Source organism: Nerophis lumbriciformis, linkage group LG05 (assembly GCF_033978685.3).
Source record: "Nerophis lumbriciformis linkage group LG05, RoL_Nlum_v2.1, whole genome shotgun sequence".
NCBI classification, from domain to species: domain Eukaryota; kingdom Metazoa; phylum Chordata; class Actinopteri; order Syngnathiformes; family Syngnathidae; genus Nerophis; species Nerophis lumbriciformis.
The window spans coordinates 40,850,078-40,874,611 of record NC_084552.2 but is presented as its reverse complement, the minus strand read 5'-3'; the positions used below and the strand labels follow the sequence as shown (position 1 = coordinate 40,874,611).

General features: G+C 40.5%; 1 protein-coding gene across 9 annotated transcripts in view; it reads right to left on the bottom strand.

Annotated features, from left to right (window-relative positions):
- The window catches only part of LOC133606397 (neurexin-2-like), an 873,942-nt gene that overhangs the window by 29,669 nt on the left and 819,739 nt on the right, over positions 1 to 24,534 (bottom strand). For 7 of the 9 annotated variants that reach the window (XM_061960335.2, XM_061960329.2, XM_061960331.2 and 4 more), the window contains one exon: positions 7,118 to 7,207. The exons of the other annotated variants lie outside the window; for them this stretch is intronic. In XM_061960335.2, the coding sequence (XP_061816319.1) occupies positions 7,118 to 7,207 (90 nt within the window). The remainder of the gene's footprint in view (positions 1 to 7,117; positions 7,208 to 24,534) is intronic. 9 annotated transcript variants of the gene reach the window in all.

Below are 24,534 nucleotides of genomic sequence, written 5' to 3'. Positions count from 1 at the left end.
TGAGCCTACAGGGATTTTGCAAGCGAAAGTCGAGCTAGATCATTGTGCTGATGACCTCTGCATGTCCAAGCCTAGTATAGGAGGAGGTGGTTATTTTCATCGTATCAATAAAGCCCTCCTCCTTATTTGCTGTCAGAAAATCGAAATGTAAGGATCTATGCATCCCACATGTGCACATGTATCTGTGTGAAAATAGGGGACACTCTTTGAAACTGAAGCATGGAAATGTGAAATACACCTGCACAAATCGAAAGCAGTGCTTTTCCAAATACATTATTGACAGCTTCTATTGTTTTGGTTAAGGAAAAACACAGTGGAACCCATTTGTTGCAAAAATATTAATACAAAAATAAATGAGTGTACTTTGTTAGTTGCTTTGATAGATTCCAGGTTAATACTGCCATTCTTTGATTTTGACACTTAATTTGCACTGAGCTTGAAGTCACTGTAAGCACGATTTGATTTGATGCTGTTATGGTTTCGCGCCACTTTTACAACACATGTCGACATAAACCTGACCTTTCCCAAATTTGATGTCGACAAACGTGGTCGACCGTGTACGTCGACGTAGACCTAAGCAGTTTCCACTGTATTAGGAACCTCCTTTAAAGCTACAACATTGCTTGAGGGATGCACTCTCTTCTAAATGTTCATTTCCAATATGAACTATGTGGTCTGTTATTGCCGCTGCAAGACTCGCTAATTCATGGATCGCTTTTTCCGAGGATGCCAAATAACATCTGCAAAGGTAGGCAGTTTGTACTTTTAGTCTTCTCCCCCTCACCTGGCGGGCGGGATTGTTTGAGGGAGTAGTCGGAGATTGCTGCGAGGGTAGGATGTTCTAAATGGAAAAAGCATCTCTTTTTCTTCTTTCCCTTTAAGGCTGCAATAAACTTTTTACTTTGAGTGGTCAGAAAGTTGGACCTGTTATCCTAATGGCTTTGTGTTTACCCGTAAGGATTCCACATAAGCAACAGGAAGTTCCTCCTAAGAAGAAGCATTTTATAGAGGCGGGGCAGGTTCTGACAAAAGCCTGTTAAGGAGTTCCAAGTTATTTCCTCAGTACAAGGCAATCTTTAGTGATTAAGAGGTTTGTTTTATTCCACAGAAGTTGGGCGACTACCTCGGCCGAGCATCCGTGAACTAATTGTGTCTGACAAGGCAAATGAGGGGCTAAACGCAGCATGAAGTTAAGACTGAGAGCGTAGCGAGGTCCCGGAGGACGGCGGGAAATGTGACAACGTACTTGCGAAACTCTTGGGGGAGTGGAGGAGATCTAATCTGATGTGCTTCTATCTGATCTACATATCGCTGGATGCCTCCTGAACAGTGATACTGTCAAGGGAGCATCACTGACAGAGAGAGAACCCTGGTTAGATGAGGACACAGAGTTTCATTCACCAGCCGTCATTTTTAATTTTTTAATTTGTACTAGCACACTCGACGGCATACTTATACACACTGGAGTGGCGGCGTGCTCGAGAATAAAACCCCCTTGTATTATCATTTTGCGTATTATCATATTTCATAGCTGCAAAATGGCTAAACAAAGCTAACACGACCAAAATGTTACATTTACACGCCAAATTACTTCAGAAATATTGCAAAGAAGAAAATAAAAGCAATGGTGTTTGAAAGCACAGAGTAAGCATCCTGTTAGCTGCTTAGTTTTCACCACCAGGATGGGGCATATTTGCATGGCTTTTAATATGATAAGGTATCACTGGTCCTGAATTCTACTATTTTGGTAGTGTCAGAGGTCTCATAAAAGGGGTACTGGATGATAATATATTTTGCTGTTGTTCCAGAAATGATTGCAGATAAACAATAATATTGTCATATTGTGGCCAAATTAAGCACTAACTTGATAATAATCTATGATAATAACAATAACACAAGTGTTCCTTTCAAACGCAATAAACTTATTTCTCAATTGTTTTTTTACTATTGTAAAGGGAAGGTAATTAATTATTCAAAACAAGTAAACAAACGTAAATAAAATTGGCTATCAATATCTGTTAGCAAAAATTGCACTTTAATAAATATTTAACTGATCTTGAAGTGCAGTTTTTCCCACTTTGGAAAAACTGGTTCAGGTCATAGTCGCCGATCCCGTGGGTGCTTCGGGGCCCGAGCACCCACGGACAATGCCGAGCACCCACGTGGGATTGATGGCAACTTTCAATCTTTAAAATAATTTTTGAAAAATCAATCTAGTTGTAGTTAATTTTGTGGCTAGTTTGGTGCGTTTTACAAAATAGTAAAGCCACAAATCATATGGGATATTAACTTCGCTGAATGTCTATTTTGTTTTTAATACACACACACCGAGCAGCCACTAGCAGAAATGTAGATCGGCGCCTATGGTTCAGGTTGGTTTTTTTTGTTGTTGTTTTTTGCTGCTGTATTTTCCAACAAATTTGGCACACCTGCACTTTTGTCTGTGTTGCTGAGCGCATGTTGACACTTTGGTTTGAAGTTAAAATATTCCCAAACTAACATTCAGCTTGGCAATCATCTTTTTTCCTCCTAATTTTTGTTACTTTGCGGCGCTTGAGCAGGGCTCTGTCCGTGCATCCTGTGTGTGTAAGCCAGCGATCCTGCCTCAGCCCACTCAAAAGAGGTTTCACTCTGTTCATTTAAGTCTGCTCTTAAATAATCAGGCTCAGGTGCTGAGAGAAATGCACAGAGTGAACTCTTTTGCACCCTGTTTGAAAGCGAGACACGAAGAAACAAACACACACAGACATGGCAATTTATCGAAGTTATCGAGTTCATTTTCATTAATTGTTGGATGTTGGAATCACTAATTTATTGACTATACTAGTTGTTATCCAGCATTTACATATACATTGTAACTTGTCCAAATGGCATACACATCAACAATAAATTTAGTGAATTAGACGTAATTAAGGAATGGGACAGGAATTCACCAACATTAGCAACACTTGCATAGCTATAGGAGCTACAGTGCAAACACTAATTTCACATTTTTCACAACAGCAAGATCATACTAGGTTGGACTATTTGCGAAAGATAAAGTTAAAAGTTAAAGTACCACTGATAGTCTCACTCACACTTGGTGTGGTGAAATTAACCTCTGCATTTGACCCATCCCCTTGTTCGACCCCCTGGGAGGTGAGGGGAGCAGTGAGAAGCAGCGGTGGCCGCGCTCGGGAATCAGTTTGGTGATTTAACCCCCAATTCCAACCCTTGATGAGTAAACAACAATCATTTAATGTACTGCTCCCACTTCTGTAGCTGACTAAAGAATAGTTGAATAGTTGTATAGTAACAGATCCAGGCTTTATTATAAGATTTTATTTTAAAAAGCCAGTAGAGTGAAAAAGCATGTAGCCTCTATATTGAAGCTATCATCACATATATCGGATTAATGACACCAAAAGACTTCCAAAGTTTGCAAATAAATTGTTATGATCAAACTAGCATCAATCTCACAGAGATTCCTGAGCCATTTTGAGAGATAATGAGCAAGCCAGTCACCTGATCCGTGACATAGAGTTAGAAACAAGAGATCCCTTCCCCGTTAAAAACAATGCTAATCAAGCAGACGTTGTGAGAGCCATTAACGATTACTTTAGGAAACAATTATGGTACAGTACCTTATATTTTTGAACTCGAACACAAAGAAGATGAGCAATAAGTTTTAGAAGCCGAGTGCTAAACGGGTGCAGCTTTTTTGTAACACTGCAGCATGAGCAGCGTTGCTAGGTGCTAAACATACAAACAAACCATAATAAACCATAACAAAACAAACACTTACTGTACAATTTCCACTCTCACTGGGATGCCGACCGACGGGACGCTCACATACTGTCGTTCAGATGAAGATTCAATCGCAATCCTCACGAAGGGGTAAAAAAAAAGTTGCTGAAACTATGTCTTTTTTTGTCATCTCTTGGAATGTCAAAGTCGACCAGTCCCTCGGTCCATGGCCACATTTGCCAGGTGAGAGATGCATGAATTACAATCTAGAATTTACTTTTAGCACGTTTGAGACGAAGTAGAAGCAGTGTAAGCTAGCATTAGCTCACTGCTATCAATGCGCCGCTAAAATAGGGCTGTTTGTGTTGGCGCTTATAACAACAATTTTGTTCATATTTGGGTCACTTTCAGGTCACGACATGTAAATGGAGTATTATTGGCAGTTTCTGGATGTTTTTTAGATGGTTTTATGGGCGCAATGGATCACCCTTGATCTGTTGACTCAATTGTTGGCCATTTATTTATGATTTTGAGTGCATAAAAAAGCTAAGCATATGTGTTCTTGTCTTACATAAGGATTGTGAATGATAAACAGCACATCGCTTCCCAATTTTTGCATATTTCCAGTATAACTGATCTGATGATAGGGTCAGAGAGCAGAAGCGTTCCTACAGTAATGTAGAATCTACGGAAATTGCAGACAGTATTCAGAGCGGAATGTTCAAAATGGCCGACCAAATTTGTGGCATTTTGTGATGTTCAGACAGTATTTTCACATTGTGGATTGTAAATACAATTGGATATGGTTTAATGGACAAAATGAAACCCAATTAAGCATATAACGCCAACTTGTTTTTCCACTCTATTGGCACTTTAGGTTGGCAAAGCCTGTTTTTTACAAAACCCTTTTGACACGTTTGCATTATAGGGGCTCTTAACTAGCATTACACAATTTTAAATTAGTTCTTATTACAGACATTTTCCGGGAGGAAGAGTATATTATAGTGACAGTCGCACAGGAACCAAGGAGAATAAGTCGAAGGCAGACAAGGATGACAGACCCATCACAGAAGTAGAAGGAGATGCAAGGAAAAGAGGACACATCCGAGTAAGTTTCGGCGGAAGGAACTTTGGAGACTGATTTGTTCCCTTCATTACTTCCCCACAGTGGCTGCCTCTTTGGATTTAGTCAGCGGGCAGGCAATAGGACGGAGACGCTCACTGCGATCTCTATCAGGCTGGAGGAGAATGGGATGGGACCGGTGCGGAGATTGGCATGGAGGACTCGGGTGGCTTCCAAGGACTGGGCCAAACAGTAAGGCTTTTTGGAAATGTTTACTTCCTCGATGTCAGAGGTCCTTGAAGCATTATTCCAATCACATCTGTAAGGAATTGTGAGCAAAACCAGGTGGTACCCAAACCTGGAGCATGTGGGAATGATCCAGGCTCTTTTACCACAATGACAAAAGTGTTACCATCATTCACTGGAATCCAAACAGTGACACACAAAAACATGCTCCATGTTCTCCAAACAATAAAGGTTAAAGGGACCTTAGTGTGTTTCCATAAATCCAATGTTTTTGTTTGTTTTAACCCTCTGAGTCTTTGCAGAAGAGGAATACAATTAGGGGAAGTGAGAGGTTACTATCTTTAGAGTCACAGTTAGAAGTTTGTTAGTTGTTTTTTTTTTAATTCATTTTTTCAAGCAATTGCGCAACCTGGTCCAATTGTGTTAGATGAATTTATAATGCGGTTAGAACTGAGGACTCCCCCTGGTGGCTGACAATGGTAAATCAGGTGGGGTGGGGCCATTAAGAGAAGCCCTCAGTGGTTAAAGTGGGTGGGCACTGTTGTTAAGTAGTTAGAATCTGCTCCGATCTTTAACAACCCTTTGAGCGTGTCCCCCAACTCGGCGTTTAACGGCACCAGCCAATCACGGTTCGGTAAGTACGTCGGTTTTAAGGACACAGTTTGGTTCATTTTGGGTACAGTAAGGTAACAACACGCAAAACAAACTGCATCGCTTTTGTGTAAACATATTTCAAATATTTTTTCGATTAAAACATAAAACACTTCGAGCAGGTGATTATCGATTAAAGTTGCAGACAAGTGCAAATATAACTTTATCCACTTGTTTTTGTCCATTTACGTTTTTTACCAGAAAGTGTTCACAAACATTTTTGTGATTTTCAAGCTCTGACTTCTCCTTGGCACTATCCCATGGCTCCTGTTAGCCAAAATTTGGAACGAAGGGCAGTTGTGCTTGCTATCTCTCACCTGATGTATGCTGTAATGGGATACCGTACCGAGTGTTCCATCACACTACGATTGCATGTGCCCTTACACCCCCGCATACTCAATCGCATCTCTACGAATATGCATGTGGGGTTTAGGCCCATGATTAATTTATTCCCAATGTAGTCCCAACGCTCTCACCCAAACAGGCGCATTAAAGGGAATAATGCATGTGCGTCATTCCATAAGCGGGCGAGTCATTTCTTATTGATCCACCGCTTCGTCTGACTTTCATCTCCCACACCGCTCAAGATTGGGATTTGTGTCAGGAACATCCCTCGGTGGAGACGACGCCAAGGCGACTTGGGCCCGCTTTTGTTTTGGTGAAATAAACATTCAGGCCTTCTTCCTGTTTGTCTGACGCAAACATGCTTCCTCTTCCCTTGTCTGAATTAATTTGTGAACAAGTGATTGTGTATTTGTCGTTGTTCCATTACAGTCTGCATTGGAAGGCGTGGCGAAGGCTAACTGGCTAATGTCTCATTTCCATTTACCTTTGAGGCACTTTGCAAAAGTAAGTTACTCTATCATTGCTTCACCGTGTTGCATTTGCGATTTATTTGCAACTATTGCGTCCAAGTTAGCACAAACATGGCTCAAGACAAAAGAGAGGTCAGTTCAGGGGGTGGGAGGCACATTGAGCACTCAAAGGGTTAAAGGAGCATCACTTTGGACTGGGCCACATTACATGAAAACAGTCCCTTTAACTTTTAGTGAACTTTCATGTGTCGTTAAAGTGGATATTGGCGGGGAACTTCGGGCAAATGTCGTCTAGTCACATTCATCCAACAAGACACAGGAAAGAAACATATAGTTCTTTTTTTAAGGAAGGGGGAGGTTATGTCAGGTTATTTGGGAGTTAGTTCTCTGAAGAGATGCAGCCCCACTTAAAGGATGTGCTCATCTATGAGACTTTGAATCCCGATTGCATCACTTTGGAATAATTAAAACCTGATTATTGAACTTTTTTTGTGAGTTGCATAGGTGGTTTAGAGTGGGCGGTACTCAAGGTAACATGGTGCTGCATCTCTTGCAGAGTTGCGGTTAGCGGCAGCTTATATGCACGTGATTAGTGGAGTTAAAGGGATTTTATTACCTTTGTCGAGTAGCCACTCGTCAACTACCCGACCGAGGCGATATGGGATTCTTTGTCTAGCAATAGCCAGGCGCTCATTATCAAAGTTCCCTTTAAGAAATTTGGAGAAAAATTAAGAGAGGTTACACAAAATAAAGAGTACAAAAAAAAATCTGGAAGTTAAACAGGTTAGAGGTTAGAAGGGCAACATGGCAAATATTTAGCATAAAAGTTATGTGCGTTTTAGTTAGGACAAGATGTGGATGTTTTGGGGTTGCTTTGTTGCTCAGCACTCGAGTTACCATGTTTTTAAATGCTTTTAGCTCAACAGGACGTTAGACTCTTTTATTAATGATTTAGACAGATTGCATTTATACAAGTGCTTGCTCACAGTATTAAAAGCTGTTCCAAATTGAGTACACAGAAATCACATAAACAGAAAAAAGGCAGTCATTAGCAAAGCAGACTTAATTGCAGTCAACAAATAAAACAGGAAATTAAACAGTCAGCAATACAAATCATGGTTGTTTCAAGGAAGACATTTAGTTTGTTCCCGCCCTAAAAGAATAGTCTTGATGTTGTGACACCCCCCTGCTCTCATTCAGCACTTCTGAGAGGCACCTGGTAATTAACATCTTTCCATCAGCCCGTCAGAAAAGTTGCATTACTACAGCGCAAACTTATTACCCCTCGACGCAGTTCAATCAACCTCAGGGTCACGCCAACGGCGTGGCGCGGGGGGGACGTCTTGGTGGTTGGCCACACGGGTCCTTTGATGCGGTCTGATGTGAAGACCGTGTCAGAGGTCTAATTAGGAGATACTGTTAATGCAGAAAGGCAACTTGCATGCAGTCTTCAGTCTATTAAGTCGATTGTAACACCATTATTGGTCGTAAACTCTAAAAATGACAAATTGTAACGTGAGACATGCGTTTTCCTCTCATGACTCAGCAATGGGAAATAACTTGACCACAACCACCCGAAGAGCCACCAACAAAGAACACACTTCTAAAAATCCCATGCCGCACAGATCCGAAATAGGCCGCCTCGCCTCTCCAGTTTGCACTACCTCCTTCAGCTCCCCAGGGGGCTCTAAAAAGCAGAGGAGTCATTTCAAAAGAAGGGAAGAAGAATTAACGACGGATGGATGAAGAAGTGTGAGCGTGCACCCTGTGAGTCATTCCACTGCTGCAGCATCCGTGTTGCTGACTCACAGCTAGCAAGGAACAGTACAGGGAGTGAGCCTGCAACTGTAACACAAGGCTTCAGTGTATGGGATGGGCAAATCATTCCAAATGTTGATTTTATCGATACCGAAGATAGACAGTTACGGTATTAGTTGAATAGGAAAAAGTAGATCTTATTTAATCTCACCCCTGTTCTATTTCAGAGCAATTTGTAACACAGTTTTTACTTACTGTTCTCAATCTGTGACACAAATAATGAATACAATTATAAATAATCAACAAAGTTCTCATGAATAAACAGTTGTTTGTAAGTTGTGATTCAAATAATGAGATGAATATGATTGTCTCATTTTTAAATAAGGTTCAAGATCTTTCCTGTTTTAAGATCTTTATCAGGATTCGTCTTCCTTATACTTTGAGTTTCAACAGTTTCTTAAAGTTGATCATATTATTACATTGGTTTGATTTCTTTGCTTAATCCATTCTATAATTTATGTATTAATAATTCCACATACTAATATACGGGCAGCACGAAAGTCCTGGGTTCAATCCCCGGGCTCGGGGTCTTAGTTTGCATGTTCTCTCTGTGACTGCGTGGGTTCCCTCTGGGCCCTGCGGCTTCCTCCCACCTCCAAACACATGCACCTTTAGTGTTGATTGGCAACACTAAATTGGCCCTAGTGTGAGAATGTGAGTGTGAATGTTGTTTATCTGTGTTGGCCCTGCGATGACTTGTGTACCCCGCATTCTGCCCGAGTGCAGCTGGGATAAGCTCCTGCACCCCCCATTTTATCATACAAACCCCGTTTCCATATGAGTTGGGAAATTGTGTTAGATTTAAATATAAACGGAATACAATGATTTGCAAATCCTTTTCAACCCATATTCACTTGAATGCACTACAAAGACAACATATTAGATGTTCAAACTCATAAACTTTAATTTTTTTTTTGCAAATAATAATTAACTTAGAATTTCATGGCTGCAACACGTGCCAAAGTAGTTGGGAAAGGGCATGCCCACCACTGTGTAACATTGGCCTTTCCTTTTAACCACACTCAGTAAACGTTTGGGAACTGAGGAGACACATTTTTTAAGCTTCTCAGGTGGAATTCTTTCTCATTCTTGCTTGATGTACAGCTTAAGTTGTTCAACAGTCCGGGGGTCTCCGTTGTGGTATTTTAGGCTTCATAATGCGCCACACATTTTCAATGGGAGACAGGTCTGGACTACAGGCAGGCCAGTCTAGTACCCGCACTCTTTTACTATGAAGCCACGTTGATGTAACACGTGGCTTGGCATTGTCTTGCTGAAATAAGCAGGGGCGTCCATGGTAACGTTGTTTGGATGGCAACATATGTTGCTCCAAAACCTGTATGTACTTTTCAGCATTAATGGCGCCTTCACAGATGTGTAAGTTACCCATGTCTTGGGCACTAATACACCCCCATACCATCACAGATGCTGGCTTTTCAACTTTGCGCCTATAACAATCCGGATGGTTCTTTTCCTCTTTGGTCCGGAGGACACGACGTCCATAGTTTCCAAAAACTATTTGAAATGTGGACTCGTCAGACAACAGAACACTTTTCCACTTTGTATCAGTCCATCTTAGATGAGCTCAGGCCCAGCGAAGCCGACGGCGTTTCTGGGTGTTGTTGATAAACGGTTTTCGCTTTGCATAGGAGAGTTTTAACTTGCACTTACAGATGTAGCGACCAACTGTAGTTACTGACAGTGGGTTTCTGAAGTGTTCCTGAGCCCATGTGGTGATATCTTTAAACACACTGATGTCGCTTGTTGATGCAGTACAGCCTGAGGGATCGAAAGTCACGGGCTTAGCTGCTTATGTGCAGTGATTTCTCCAGATTCTCTGACCCCTTTGATGATATTACGGACCGTAGATGGTGAAATCCCTAAATTCCTTGCAATAGCTGGTTGAGAAAGGTTTTTCTTAAACTGTTCAAAAATTTGCTCACACATTTGTTGACAAAGTGGCGACCCTCGCCCCATCCTTGTTTGTGAATGACTGAGCATTTCATGGAATCTACTTTTATACCCAATCACGGCACCCACCTGTTGCCAATTTGCCTGTTCACCTGTGGGATGTTCCAAATAAGTGTTTGATGAGCATTCCTCAACTTTATCAGTATTTATTGCCACCTTTCCCAACTTCTTTGGCACGTGTTGCTGGCATCAAATTATAAAGTTAATGATTATTTGCAAAAAAAAAATGTTTATCAGTTTGAACATCAAATATGTTGTCTTTGTAGCATATTCAACTGAATATGGGTTGAATATGATTTGCAAATCATTGTATTCCGTTTATATTTACATCTAACACAATTTCCCAACTCATATGGAAACGGGGTTTGTATATTATTACCCATACGACGTCTGTTTGTATTTGTGTTTGACTTTTTCTCCTACTGTTACCAAATGGTATTATTTAGAGATTTACTAGGATTTAAGGATAATCTGTTTTTGTCAAACATTCTCTTAATTTGTTAATTTCTTTTGGTATTATTTTTATTAGCTTTTGTGTGCTCTCTCCTGAACAAAATGCAGTCGCATCATCTGCAAATAATGCTACTTTAAGTCCGTTGTAACTTTGCAAGTGTTGTTTTTATAGTAATTGAAAAATGTTTGGTCCCAGTATTGATCTCTGGGGTACACCACAAAATATTTTTAGAGCAGCAGACGCGTGTTTGCTTAGCTTCACGTATTGCTTCCTACCGTAGTATTGCGGTAAGAAATACATTCCAATTCTTTTCAGTTTTTATTTTGTTGTGTGGTACATTACATTAATATTACATTGTTGATATTGTTATATTTGTGTATTGTTATAATGTTGATTTTTTGGACACTGGAGGATTTTGGGGGCAACAAGACAAAGGATTTGAATGAGAGGCAATAGTAGTTTTTGCTTTTATTTGGTGAATTTACACTAGTGTTCCCGCGCCACTTTGCGGCTCACTTACAGTCTCAGTGCATCGCAGATTTAAAATTATTTTTGAGTACATTGCAATGTAAGAACCCATTTAAGTCATCACATTATGTAGGTTTTACATTGTATGAAGTGTTGTAAGGGCATATGAAGTGTTTCTAAGTATGTGTGAAAGATGTGAGGTGTAACGAAAGTTTATAAAGACATTCAATGCATGTGTACACGTCACAAAATCTGTTAAAAAAAATTCCCTCTGTGCTATACCATCATTTGCAGTATCACCCACCCTTTCTTCAGGGCCCCAATAATCCCTAATTGCCAGGACTGCCTGCAATAATGTCAAATAATACAAGTCTTAATGGTGCTTAAGCTCTACTTTTAAAACATTATAAGATCACCATAAACAAACTGCACTTAAAGGTCAATACTATCCCGTGCTCACAAGGCATTCCTCAGAAAACCATCGGGAGAGAGGCGAGGAAGCAGGAAGATGAGGATTGGTGGTGAATGGGTGAATGCATAAGGAAATGTGGTCAAAATAATAAGAAGCCGGGAGGAAAATGGTGGGTGGAAGTTGTCTTGAGAGAGAGTTAATCTATAAATCAATTCTTTGGGTCCACTAATAACGACTAAGTCTGTTTCTTATCCACAGGGATATTCCAGATCCATAAATCTAAGCATTTGAAATGGCAAAAAAATGAAGAGTTTAGCAGCAGCTCGATGAGGCAGGAAATTGATTGGTCGTGAATGAACTGAGAACTGTGCTGTGTGCTGTAAAGTAGTCAACGGCATTATTTCATGAAGTAGATTGATCAAATTCCATACAAGCAGTTTTTTTATTAATGGACTCCCTCATTCGGGTTACTAACTTGTACACCTTTCGGTGACTTATGATGCTTTGTCAGGTAATGTTGAGCAATTTGCTATATTAACGCTAGGTTTATGATACAGTTACAAGGTATTTGTAATAACACTTGGTACATGAGCAGCAACCCTATCATTTTTGTATTTCAATGTATTTCTTTGGTTGGTGGCCTAAATGAGTTTCCTTCACATAATGTTCTCAACTTTCAAGTTTCTAAGTTGCTTTGGCTTGATGGCGGCCATTTTTTAACAGATCTTGCTCAAATTGTTGTACCTGTCTGTACCTTTAAAGATGTGTATCGAATTGTGTGGACATGCGACTGAATATCTAAAAGTTACAGTGGGTGTTTTTGTAGAGTGCGTTGAGCTGCATGACAAATTTCAAATCAATCCAGTTCTTGGGGTCAAATTTTGTGGTTTAATAACCACACCACCATGTGGTGTATTTGTCTGTAAAATAATAGCACAGGCAACACTGCAGAAGACCCCATGGGAATGTTAAACATTTTTTTCCCATGACTGTAGGTAGTGCTTCACTAAATCCCCCGTTTCATGATCTCGTCCATCTTGCTCATGTTCTAAAACAATCCTTTACCCACACCCATTTCTTCCCCTGCAAACAAAGTCTATTTGGCCTCCACTACACTGGAATTCTCTTCACTCAACCACACTTTAACGCTCAACCTCGGACTTCCTTTCCTTTCACGTACTCTTCATCAGCATATTTACATTATGGAGATGAGTAGGATGAGACATGCAACAGCCTACAAGTGGGATATGTTATATCTATAGCTACTTTGTAGCATGTCAAATTAGTGGAGCTATGTCAACACCCCTCGGACTGACTGACTGACAGCCTCACATTCTGCCGCTTTCGACACCCCGGCCACCCCCCCCGAACAACAATTGAAGCTGACTGTTGCAAGGCTTCTGACATTTTCTAGCATCCAACATCAAAAAACTCTTCCCTCAAACATGAGCATCATTGCTCGCCTGCAACCACAAGCTAATAAGCCAAATACTAGAGTATGTGAACGTTGCTCCAAAGTACGAATTTTGTGTTGTTTTATTGAGCATTCAAAAGTAAACCTTGACATGTGCAAAGGCAGTTATATATGAAAAAACAAGGCGGGAGCTAAAGAAGGACATCTTCTTTTATCCCCTCATTATCACACAGAAAAAAACTGCCAGCTGAATGGTACTAATTACTATAGTGCTCATAATCCGTTAGCTCCTACGGAAGGGGTGCCCAAACTGCACCCCTACAGTATATATATATATATATATATATATATATATATATATATATATATATATATATATATATATATATATATATTTGCCAAAAAAGTGCCAGGTGTTCTAATCATTTGGCCCGGCTACAGGTGTATAAGATCAAGCACTTAAGCATGGAAACTGTTTCTACAAACATTCGTGAAAGAATGGGCCACTCTCAGGAGCGCAGTGATTTCCAGCGTGGAACTGTCATAGGATGCCACCTGTGCAACAAATCCAGTCGTGAAATGTCCTTGCTCCTAAATATTCCAAAGTCAGCTGTTGGCTTTATTGTAAGAAAATGGAAGAGTTTGGGAACAATAGCAACTCAGCCACCTAGTGGTAGGCCACGTAAACTGACAGGGAGGGGTCAGCGGATGCTGAAGCGCATAGTGCAAAGATTTTCTGCACAGTCAGTTGCTACAGAGTTCCAAACTTCATGTGACCTTCCAATTAGTCCACGTACAGTACACAGAGAGCTTCATGGAATGGGTTTCCATGGCCGAGCAACTGCATCTAAGTCATACATCACCAAGTCCAATGCAAAGCGTCGGATGCAGTCACTGGACTCTAGAGCAGTGGAGACGTGTTCTCTGGAGTGATGAATCACGCTTTTCCATCTGGCAATCTGATGGACGAGTCTGGGTTTGGAGGTTGCCAGGAGAACGGTGAAATTAGGTGCAGGAGGAATTATGGTGTGGGGTTGTTTTTCAGGAGTTGGGCTTGGCCCCTTATTTCCAGTGAAAGGAACTTTGAATGCTCCAGGATACCAAAACATTTTGGACAATTCCATGCTCCCAACCTTGTGGGAACAGTTTGGAGCGGGCCCCTTCCTCTTCCAACATGACTGTGCACCAGTGCACAAAGCAATGTCCATAAAGACATGGATGACAGAGTCGGGTGTGGATGAACTTGACTGGCTTACACAGAGTCCAGACCTGAACCCGATAGAACACATTTGGGATGAATTAGAACGGAAACTGAGAGCCAGGCCTTCTCGACCAACATCAGTGTGTGACCTCACCAATGCGCTTTTGGAAGAATGGTCGGAAATTCCTATAAACACACTCCCCAATAGCTGCAAAAGGTGGACTGACATCATATTGAACCCTATGGGTTAGGAATGGGATGACACTTCAAGTTCATATGTGAGTCAAGGCAGGTGGCCAAATACTTTTGGCAATATAGTATAATGGCGTTCTGTACAAAAAGTGCACTTTAATTTAGTGTTGTTTTGGTATGTCATCTTAGTGACATCATGCACAAAAGTGCACTAATAGCTTGTTTTAAAATGTCTCTGACAATCTTGCACTTTCTGTTTTGAAATTACAGTACATGAATGTTTGTGCCACTGCTTAATAACTGTTTAATAAATATAGTTTTGGTAAATTTACTTAGGTGTGATTTCCCTCTCTGCATGAAAGTTTAAAATGAGCATATATTAATGCAGTATGAACAAGAATGTTTTCATGTAGAATCATCATACTGGTATGATTATATGCATCAAGTGTTAATTCAAGGCTAAGGCAAAATATCGAGATATATATTGTGTATCGTGACATGGCCTAAAAATATCGAGATATTAATAAAAGGCCATATCGCCCAGCCCTACATTCACCTGTTCGATGGCATCAAGACACTGAAGCCGGCGATGATGGAGCTAAGAATGCTAATGCTAGCAGACCTACCAACTGGCAAGACAAGGACATTGATTTGAAGGACTTCCAGCTCCAACTTAGCCACATCTTTGCAAGGTAATCACAAGATCTAGTACACTGTTCATTGTGCTAAAGAACTAGCTGCAGAGCTGCCAAGCCTCACGCTTATATTTCCCCATTCACTACTCTATATTTATGTTTCTATAATAATAAACGTGTTTCTGCATGGCTAGCCACAGTTCGAGTAACTCTGATTGACTTAACGAAAGAACCAATCCATAAATTCTTGTGCCTAAATTTAGCCAAACACGGAAGGCACCACGCAATGTAAACTATTCAGAAACAACGTATGGCAGGTCACCGTGTCTTTATTTTTCACACACACTTCAGCGCAGTGTTGTCAATTTTGCGATTTTCTCGCTAAATCTTGAATCTTTCCAATCCCTATGGTGACTTTCTTTCTCAAAAGCGACTAGCGACAAATCTTTTTTCGGGATGTTTAGAGACATGAAAGTGCGTATCACTCTTATGTCCTTAATGAACAAGCAATGCTGCTGTGAGCCTTTCCTTACAGGTGGTCCCCTGTCTACTGAATGTTTGCTCCTAGACAGCTTGTACTGAAAACACATTTCGTTGTACATTTAAGTGCAATGACAATAAAGTCCTTTATCTCCTCTGGACAATAAAGTCCAGAGGAGATGCACACCCAGTTTGTGTAAATCTGCCGCTTGGTTGAGATGTAAATGTTTCATCACTGCCACGCTTCAAATAAAAGCAAACCTTTCGTTCATGTCAATGAGCCGGTCAATAGATTTGGTTCATTCATGAATATCTCAACCTTTCAGTCTTTTGATCAAATTTGATACTCTAACATTTAACAATGTAGAACAAAGAAAAAGACAACTAAACTAAGAATCAACAAAAGAAAATTGATTTACAGTTGTAATCATAATTTTCATTTTTTAACTAACACATCTTTTTTCAAGATTATTGACTGCTATGCCTTGAAGTTGATAGTTGTACTAGTTTTTAATAATTAATACAGGAAGCGGCTGTTTTGTATGTGTCTATTTGTTCTACATGATACATTTTATTTTATTTTTTACAATGCAAAGCTTACATCTGCATCGAATCATATTGCATCGAATTGTAATGTTTTAAAAAGTATTGTTCGTGAATCGCATCGTCACCCATGTATCGAGATTCATATCAGATCGCCATTTAAGGGAAAGATGCACATCCCTAATAAATATGATAAACCTTTGCCATAAAGAATGGAGATATTCGCTGATGTAAAGGGCAAAATACGTCTCTAAAGTCTCAAATTCCAATCAGCTCGGATTTTCTCTGCCATGCTTCTATGGTTTAAATTCATATTTTCAGGGCTTATGGGAATTCCAAATACACAAAAACAGGTACCAACAGACAAGAAATGTTGGTTTTGCATAGTAGGTGCCCTTTAAGCAGCTTGAAGATAGCATTGCACATTCTGTTACCAGAGACAGATTCTGCATTCAAGAATTTTAAGTACTTTAGCTACAGTCTTGTGTCTTATTCTGCATATTGGAACTTGTGAAACAACTGAATGATATATTACTGCAGCCAAGTGGTCGGTTTGAAAGCTGTATTTTAACTAGGCATCTCATGGATAACAGTTATTTAAAATTTTTACAGTGTATATGTATCCTACTTTTTATAATGCATACTTTTATATTTTTGTATTGCTCTCTCTATTTATTATTTACTTTTAAATGATGATAATGCTGCTATCTCCGGTGCTGCTAAACTGCATTTTATTGTCTTTCTGAAATTAATGACAATAACAAACTTCATTCAAATACTGTTGTTTTCAATTGATTACAGGCTACATCGGTGTTACACTGATATGGAAGTATTATTGTTGCATAACAATTGGCAAACGCATATCTCAATCTGTGTGGGTGTAATCATATCCACGTGTCTGTGATCTAATTTATGTGTCTGGGTTTAGAATTTTGTAAAAAAAAAAAAAATGTTATGTTGCGATTTGTATGTGTACGTTTTGTTTTTACATGCACACAAATCGAAATACGGACACATAATTAGAACAAAGACATGAGAATATGATTAAACAGATTGAGATACGCATTTTCCAAATTGTTTTGCTTGGATAATTTAACACAGAAGTGTAGCAAAAGTCATGTGTAAAAAGACAACCAATCGACGGTAGCTGCTTTACACAGAGTTGAACACAAACACACCATTTTTTTTTACACACACAAATCTAAACACAGACACACAGATTGCAACACGGAGGGACACATTTTTTTTTTACACAAAAATCGCAACACGGACATACAAATTGTTGTCCAAGTGTTGGTCCCATGGTAAGAAGCACTGCCCTAAAGAATGCAGAGGCTTTTCAATGACACTGAACTTTTCTCCCAAGTCAAAAACATAAAATGTTTTTCTCCTAGCAGTTTTTGGGAAAGGCACAATGACAACAAAGGTGAACAAAAGAGAAAACACAATTAATTTCAGATGGAGACCCTTGCAGGTCAAAGCAGACTAGCTACGTAGAAACGTGGCGTTCTTTCTCGTAAAAGGCTACTAGTAGAATGCTAAACAAAAGAAGATATCAATGTGCATTCATGTGTGGGCTTCATGCTCTCCAAGGACTCCCAACTGTATATCATGTAGCTCTGCAGGCAGCCAGATGTCCTTGTGCAGGACAGCCACATCGGGAATCTATCCAGTATTGCGGCGATTACACGAGAGATGGCTAGCCAGCGGCCACAGGACTCTCTCCCTGGCTGTCAGAGGAGCCTCTCCATGTCATTGCCTCCTTCTTGTTGGTAACTTAAGATGGATCCCCTCTATCCACTGTACAAAAAAAGAAGCAAGGCTCCCGCGCTTCAACTGTCTTCGTGCTCATACGCGTCCATGCATGAACAAGTGATGTTGTACAAAATATATATTATTCCTGCCTGCAGGCAATTTGTTTTTCCTAATAAGACTTAAAAAATGGACAAAAAGGTTACAAGTGAGTGTAAAAACACTCCACCCACCACAGCTGCGCCAGTGCACGATAGAAACACACATAGCCTCAACAACATATTTTATGTGAACAGCAGTGAAAAAGCCTGCGGTGCGTTTTTTTCTTCTTCCTTCAACGGGATCCTCGCCACTTTTCATCTCGCCCTGCCACTTGTCTAATTTTACCCAAAGCTATCATTTCCCACTCCATCTCTCTCTTTCTCTCTCTCACTCAACATGTCACACTCCCTGTGTCTCCATCATCCCTCCACCACAGGCCAGTAATTGGAGAAATCTTCCAACTGTGCAAGATCCAATCAAAACATGTTGCAGAGCAGCAGAGAACCAAAAAAAAGAAGCTCAGGAACCCTGAACATCTGTGCCAACAATACAGCTTTTGGACGGATTGTTTGCTTGCAAGCATGGATGGAAAGTGTCATTGTCCTGTTAAAAAAAGAAGACACCCAATGATGGAACTCCTATACTCCTGAATCACTGCACACAAAAAGGTGAAACAACCATCCAACTCTTGCTGTGCTATTATCTTGTCTAACAAATCAACCACATGGTAGCACTGTTATCAAATGCTATGAGTGGGATTGACCTGAAATTTCACATACAGTGCAATACACTACAAAACACCCACTCAAACTTTAGGATGTTTAGCTGACTCACACCACAATTTGGTACACGCCTATAAGGGATTAACAAGCACAAGTTTGTAAATTTTGAACAAGACATTTCCACCATCAAGCAAAACGTTATTGCAGGGGCGCGAGTGGCATTTGGTAACTCATTTGCCATAAGTCAATGACAAATTGTCAAAGGAATATAGTGACCATAGGCGCCAATCTACATTTCTGCCAGTGGGTGACCTGTGTGTGTGTATTAGTGTTGTCCCGATACCAATATTTTGGTACCGGTACCAAAGTATTTCAGTATTTTTCTAAATAAAGGGGACCACAAAAAATGTAATTATTGGCTTTATTTGAACAAAAAAAATCTTACGGTACATTAAACAAATGTTTCTTATTGCAATTTTGTCCTTAAATAAAAATAGTGAACATACAAGACAACTTGTCTTTTAGTAGTAGTAAGTAAACAAACAAAGGCTCCTAATTTAGCTTCTGACGTATGCAGTCACATATTGTGTCATCTCTCATTCTATTATTTTGTCAAAATTATTAAGAACAAGTGATAGAAAATGGATGATTAATCTACTTGTTCATTTACTGATAATATCTGGTTGTATTCTCTTTTAACATGTTCTATCTACACTTCTGTTAAAATGTAATAGTCACTTATTCTTCTGTTGTTTGATACTTTACATTATTTTTGGATGATACCACAAATTTGGGTATCAATCCAATACCAAGTCGTAACAGGATCATACATTGGTCATATTCAAAGTCCTCAAGTGTCCAGGGACATATTTCCTGAGTTTATAAACATAATATAAATTAAAAAAGAAAGAAAGAAGATTTTGTGATGTTACAAAATATCGATGTAATCATAGTAGTATCGACTAGATACGCTATTGTAGGTGGTATCATTACAGTGGATGTTAGGTGTAGATCCACCAATGGCGTTTGTTTATATTGTAGCGTCCCGGAAGAGTTGGTGTTGCAGGGAATTCTGGGAATTTGTTCTGTAGTGTTTATGTTGTGTTGCGGTGCAAATATTCTTCCAAAATGTGTTTGTCGTTGTTGTTTAGTGTGGTTTCACTATATGGCACATGTTTATGACAGTGTTGGCATTGTTCATACTGCCACCCTAATGTGTGACATGTATGGCTGTTGAGTAAGTATGCTCTTTATTCGCACGTGTTCAGTGTGTTCAAAGTCAAGATGATTGTGTCATTAGTTTGTTATCGGGCACAATGAAATCTTGGTAAGACTTTGTTAATTATAGACTGTTTGATTTGTAACTTATTTTATTATGTAAAACGGACCAAACTCGCCACAAAATTAACAGCAACAAGATTGATTTTTCAAAAATTATTTTAAAGATTGAAATTTTCCATCCCACGTGGGTGCTCGGCATTGGGATCGGCGCCTATGATAGTGAGACCTGGATTTCCAAACTTTTCGATTTACAAACTACAGACCCAATAAAAATATGCATTGTTGTACGACCCTTGTCTCAGTGTGCGAACGTTTCATCCACCGATTGTGTATCTACAGTGCGGACATTTTGTGCCTGGCAGGTTACCCATTGTGGGCAAGCTGATTGCTATACTGTACACAGTGCTCATTTAGTTAGCAGAGTGCTGCTGTTAGCTACTGTGCAACTTTGTGTGCATTTTAAATGTTTTCTTAACCTAAATACAACATTTTTCCAGTGTTGCTAGCTAAATATGAGTCCAAAGAAAGCAATGGACAAGTGATGTTAAAGTTAAAGTTCCAATGATTGTCACACACACACTAGGTGTGGTGAGATTAAACTCTGCAATTGACCCATCATCCTCACCCCCTAGGAGGTGAGGGGAGCAGTGAGCCCAGCGGTGGCCACGCCCGGGAATCATTTTTGGTGATTTAACCCCAAATTCCAACCCCTGATGCTGAGTGCCAAGCAGGGAGGTAATGGGTCCCATTTTTATAGTCTTTGGTATGACTCAGCCGGGGTTTGAACTCACGACCTACCGATCTCAGGGCGGACACTCCAACCACTAGGCCTGTGTGGTTTTAAACATTCAGGACGTAGCCGCAGATTCTGTTGCACACTCCCTTCCCTCCCCGAGTTTAACCAAGAAGGTAAACTGGATTTTATTTTTCATCACAAATCATTGCAGCAACGTGTCTGCAAAAGGTAAGGAGTTTTGTGCTTTCAAACTGTGAGTGCACCACAGGCTAGCGACAGTGAGTGTGTCGGCAAGGCACGGGTTGTTTATGCAATAGAAAGTTGATACAGCACCCTTTTGTTATGTTTGTTTGATATAAAGTACTGTAAAGCACTTTATATTGTGTTCAAAATGTACAAAGCTTTACTAATATTTACTTTTATCGAGGCTGCGACCCACTATTTATATTTACAGTATTTCTAAAGGAGACATTTGCTTCAGTAAATTAACATTTCTATTAACGACCCCTGTTCAAGAACCTATTAAGTTCATAAATTGACGTTCTACTATATAAAAGTTTGAAAAACTATGTATTGCATATGTATGCTGGCATATCTTGCTAAGGCAACTTTAGCTAGACCACTTGCTTGTCTCTGAATCTCAAATCATTCATCCATTAAGACATTTTAGACAATTATTCAAATTTTGTGGGAGCTGTGAGATTAGTTCTTCAGTGTTGAAGAACCTCTTTATACATGGGCCAACTTCTAAAATCTTACAGAAAGTCTTCCCAGTGGAGTAGAAGCTGTTATATCTATGTTCACTTATTGAGTACCTTCAAGCCTCTTTCTGTTGTTTTATCCATTTTAACCTGCCCGGCTGAGTGCTTTTATGTTGCTTTTTCCAGACAGGAAGTAGATCCTCGGGCCTGCCCCCGCCTCCCCTTACAATGGTAGATGGATGGTAGGGGTATAATGGAAAGAGATAAAAAAAAAAAAAAAAAAAAGGAGGAAGGAACGAGGGCATAAAATTGTAAAAAAAACAAACCCTCTCGACTTAACAATTACACACATCCGATTGGCGACCTTTTTCCACAGAGCTGGGGGATTTCAGAGCGAAATTAGACAATTAAGGATCGCACACTCTTGCTTCTGAGTGTGTGTATGCGTGGTCAGGTTGGAAAAGGGAGGATTGGTGAGACACGAGTCTGGTGGTTCTGCCACTTTGGGTTTGTGGGTGGGCTGCAGGAGCCCCCAGGGACACCTGGCATGCTGGATTAGCTGGCCGGCTGCTCCTCTGACACCTTTTGTCTGTTTCCTGTCCATCAAACCCACCCGCACATGAGGATAAATGTGTGCACGACTGGAGGGACAATCTTGTCGTACGCGCACACACACACACACACCCTAGGGATTACAAACATCACCATCAGGAGATGTGTTGCTTTGCCCTTAAAAGTGCTTGACCTGTGGCTGCCATGTTTGGCTGTCAGCATTCTATCTGCCAAATTGCCACTTCAGAGTACATAGCCAAAGATTTTGGATGAAAGTGCATGGCACAGTGAGTAGCAGGAAGGTAAAAAAGACCGCGTCAGCTTCCCAATGACAAGTGTACTATCCCAGCAACTTCTTACCTACGGCAGTGCTCTTGGAATATGGTCTACAAGTGAGAATTCCCAAAAGTGACTACCTGAGGTGGGATCCACAACTGTCCCAGTAAAGGAGTCCTCAGTTATCAGGTTATCAGGTTAGAACAGTCCCAGAGGGAAGGCACGTTGATTGAACATTTGACATTTTTTCCAATTAGGTGAATCAGATCTGGTTGTTAGGTCAATTTGACACTCTAAACTGTCCGTAGTTGTGAATAGAGTGGTTGTTTGTCTACACTGTACCGACCAGTCTAGGGTGTGCCCCACCTCTCACCCTAAGAGTCAGCTGGGATAGATTCCATAATATAACCTGAATAAGGACAAGCAGTTAATGGGTCCATCTGTCTGAATGGATACAGTGTTTACATGTGAACACACACACAAAATATAATTATTTTTGAATTAATTGCATGCGCTTCACAATACGTAGGTCCTGAGTTCAATCCCGGGCTTGGGATCTTTCTGTGTGGAGTTTGCATGTTCTCCCCGTGACTGCGTGGGTTCCCTCCGGGTACTCCGGCTTCCTCCCACCTCCAAAGACATGCACCTGGGGATAGGTTGATTGGCAACACTAAATTGGCCCTAGTATGTGAATGTGAGTGTGAATGTTGTCTGTCTATCTGTGTTGGCCCTGCGATGAGGTGGCGACTTGTCCAGGGTGTACCCCGCCTTCTTCCCGTGTGCAGCTGAGATAGGCTCCAGCACCCCCCGCTACCCCGAAAGAGACAAGCGGTAGGAAATGGATGGATGGATGGATGGGTTGAAAGCAGCTTTTCAAAATGCACTTAAACACCTTAATTAAACTAGGTTAGGCCTTGTTGACACTGCGGGTTAATTGTGATTTTTTTTTGTCAATCCGTGACCTGTATTGGATTTTGTCATGTCAGTGTGAAAAGTGCAATTATAAATTTTAAAAATCTGACCCAGGCCTCTTTCGTATGTGGATATAATTGGATATGTATCCTATGTGACTGCAGTCTGAACGATCGGGTCACATTCATCCGACCAATACGACATCAAAAAGCAATAAGCCTCATAATTCTTGTTGCAAATTCTCCGTTGCAAAATAAATAGTTGACAAATGAGCAGAATACAGACAAAAATTATATGCTTTAGGAACTCATGTCAATGTTCCACCACTACTGTCTCAGACTGTTCGCCCGCATGCTTGTCGAAGCAAATGTCCCACAAACTGCGAGAGACAAAATGCTTGCCCTTTTCTTTCCTAATGTTCTACACGCAATAAGTCTGTTCAGAAACGGTTGACTTTGATTGCACAAAATCTTTGAAATTGCCACAAATGCGCCTGCAGAGACCTGCTAAAATTGGAGCCATTTTTATCATGGCTGAGCTCAGATTATACATCACATTTTTTTTTAATATGTGAACGACTACATAAAAAAATCGACCCATCTTCTTCTGCTTATCCGAGGTCAGGTCACGGGGGCAGCAGTCTAAGCAGAGAAGCCCTGACTTCCCTCTCCTCAGCCACTTCGTCCAGCTCTTCCGGGGTATCCCAAGGCGTTCCCAGGGCACCCGGGAGACATAGTCTTCCCAACGTGTCCTGGGTCTTCCCCATGGAAGACCGCTCCGAGGTACTTGAACTCCACCACTTGGGGCAAGATCTCCCCCCCAACCCGCAGATGGCATTCCACCCTTTTCCAGGCGAGAAACATGAACTCGGACTTGTAAGTGCTGTTTCTCATCCCAGTCGCTTCACACTAGGCTGCAAATCAATCCAGTGAGAGCTCAAGATTCTGGCCAGATGAAGCCATCAGGACCACACCATCTACAAAAAGCAGAGACCTAGTCCTGCAGCCACCAAATCGGATCCCCTAAATGCCCTGAAAGGAGTGCTGTAACATGTTTCTATCTAAATTTATTTTAAAATGTACTGTACATTTATTCTTCTGTTTGGCTACTTCTTAATAGCTTTGGGCGATACTGCACATTTGGGTATCCAATACCAAGTAGTTACAGAGGCAGTGTACCAACGCTTTAAAAGATCATTAAATGATAACAGTTTTGATCACAATTATTAACAAAAACGATAAAAGATTTTTGGATGATACAAGATATTAATCTAACCACCGACTTATCGACATGATACTATATTTGGTATCGTTACTGTCGAAATTTGTATCAATTCTCCCACAATTTTTTACATTCAAGAGCTCTAGCTTGTGGTTAGCGGTTAGTATATCCTCCTACTAGAGATGCGCGGTTTGCGGACACAACCGCGGAGTCCGCGGATTATCCGCGGATCGGGCGGATGAAATTAAAA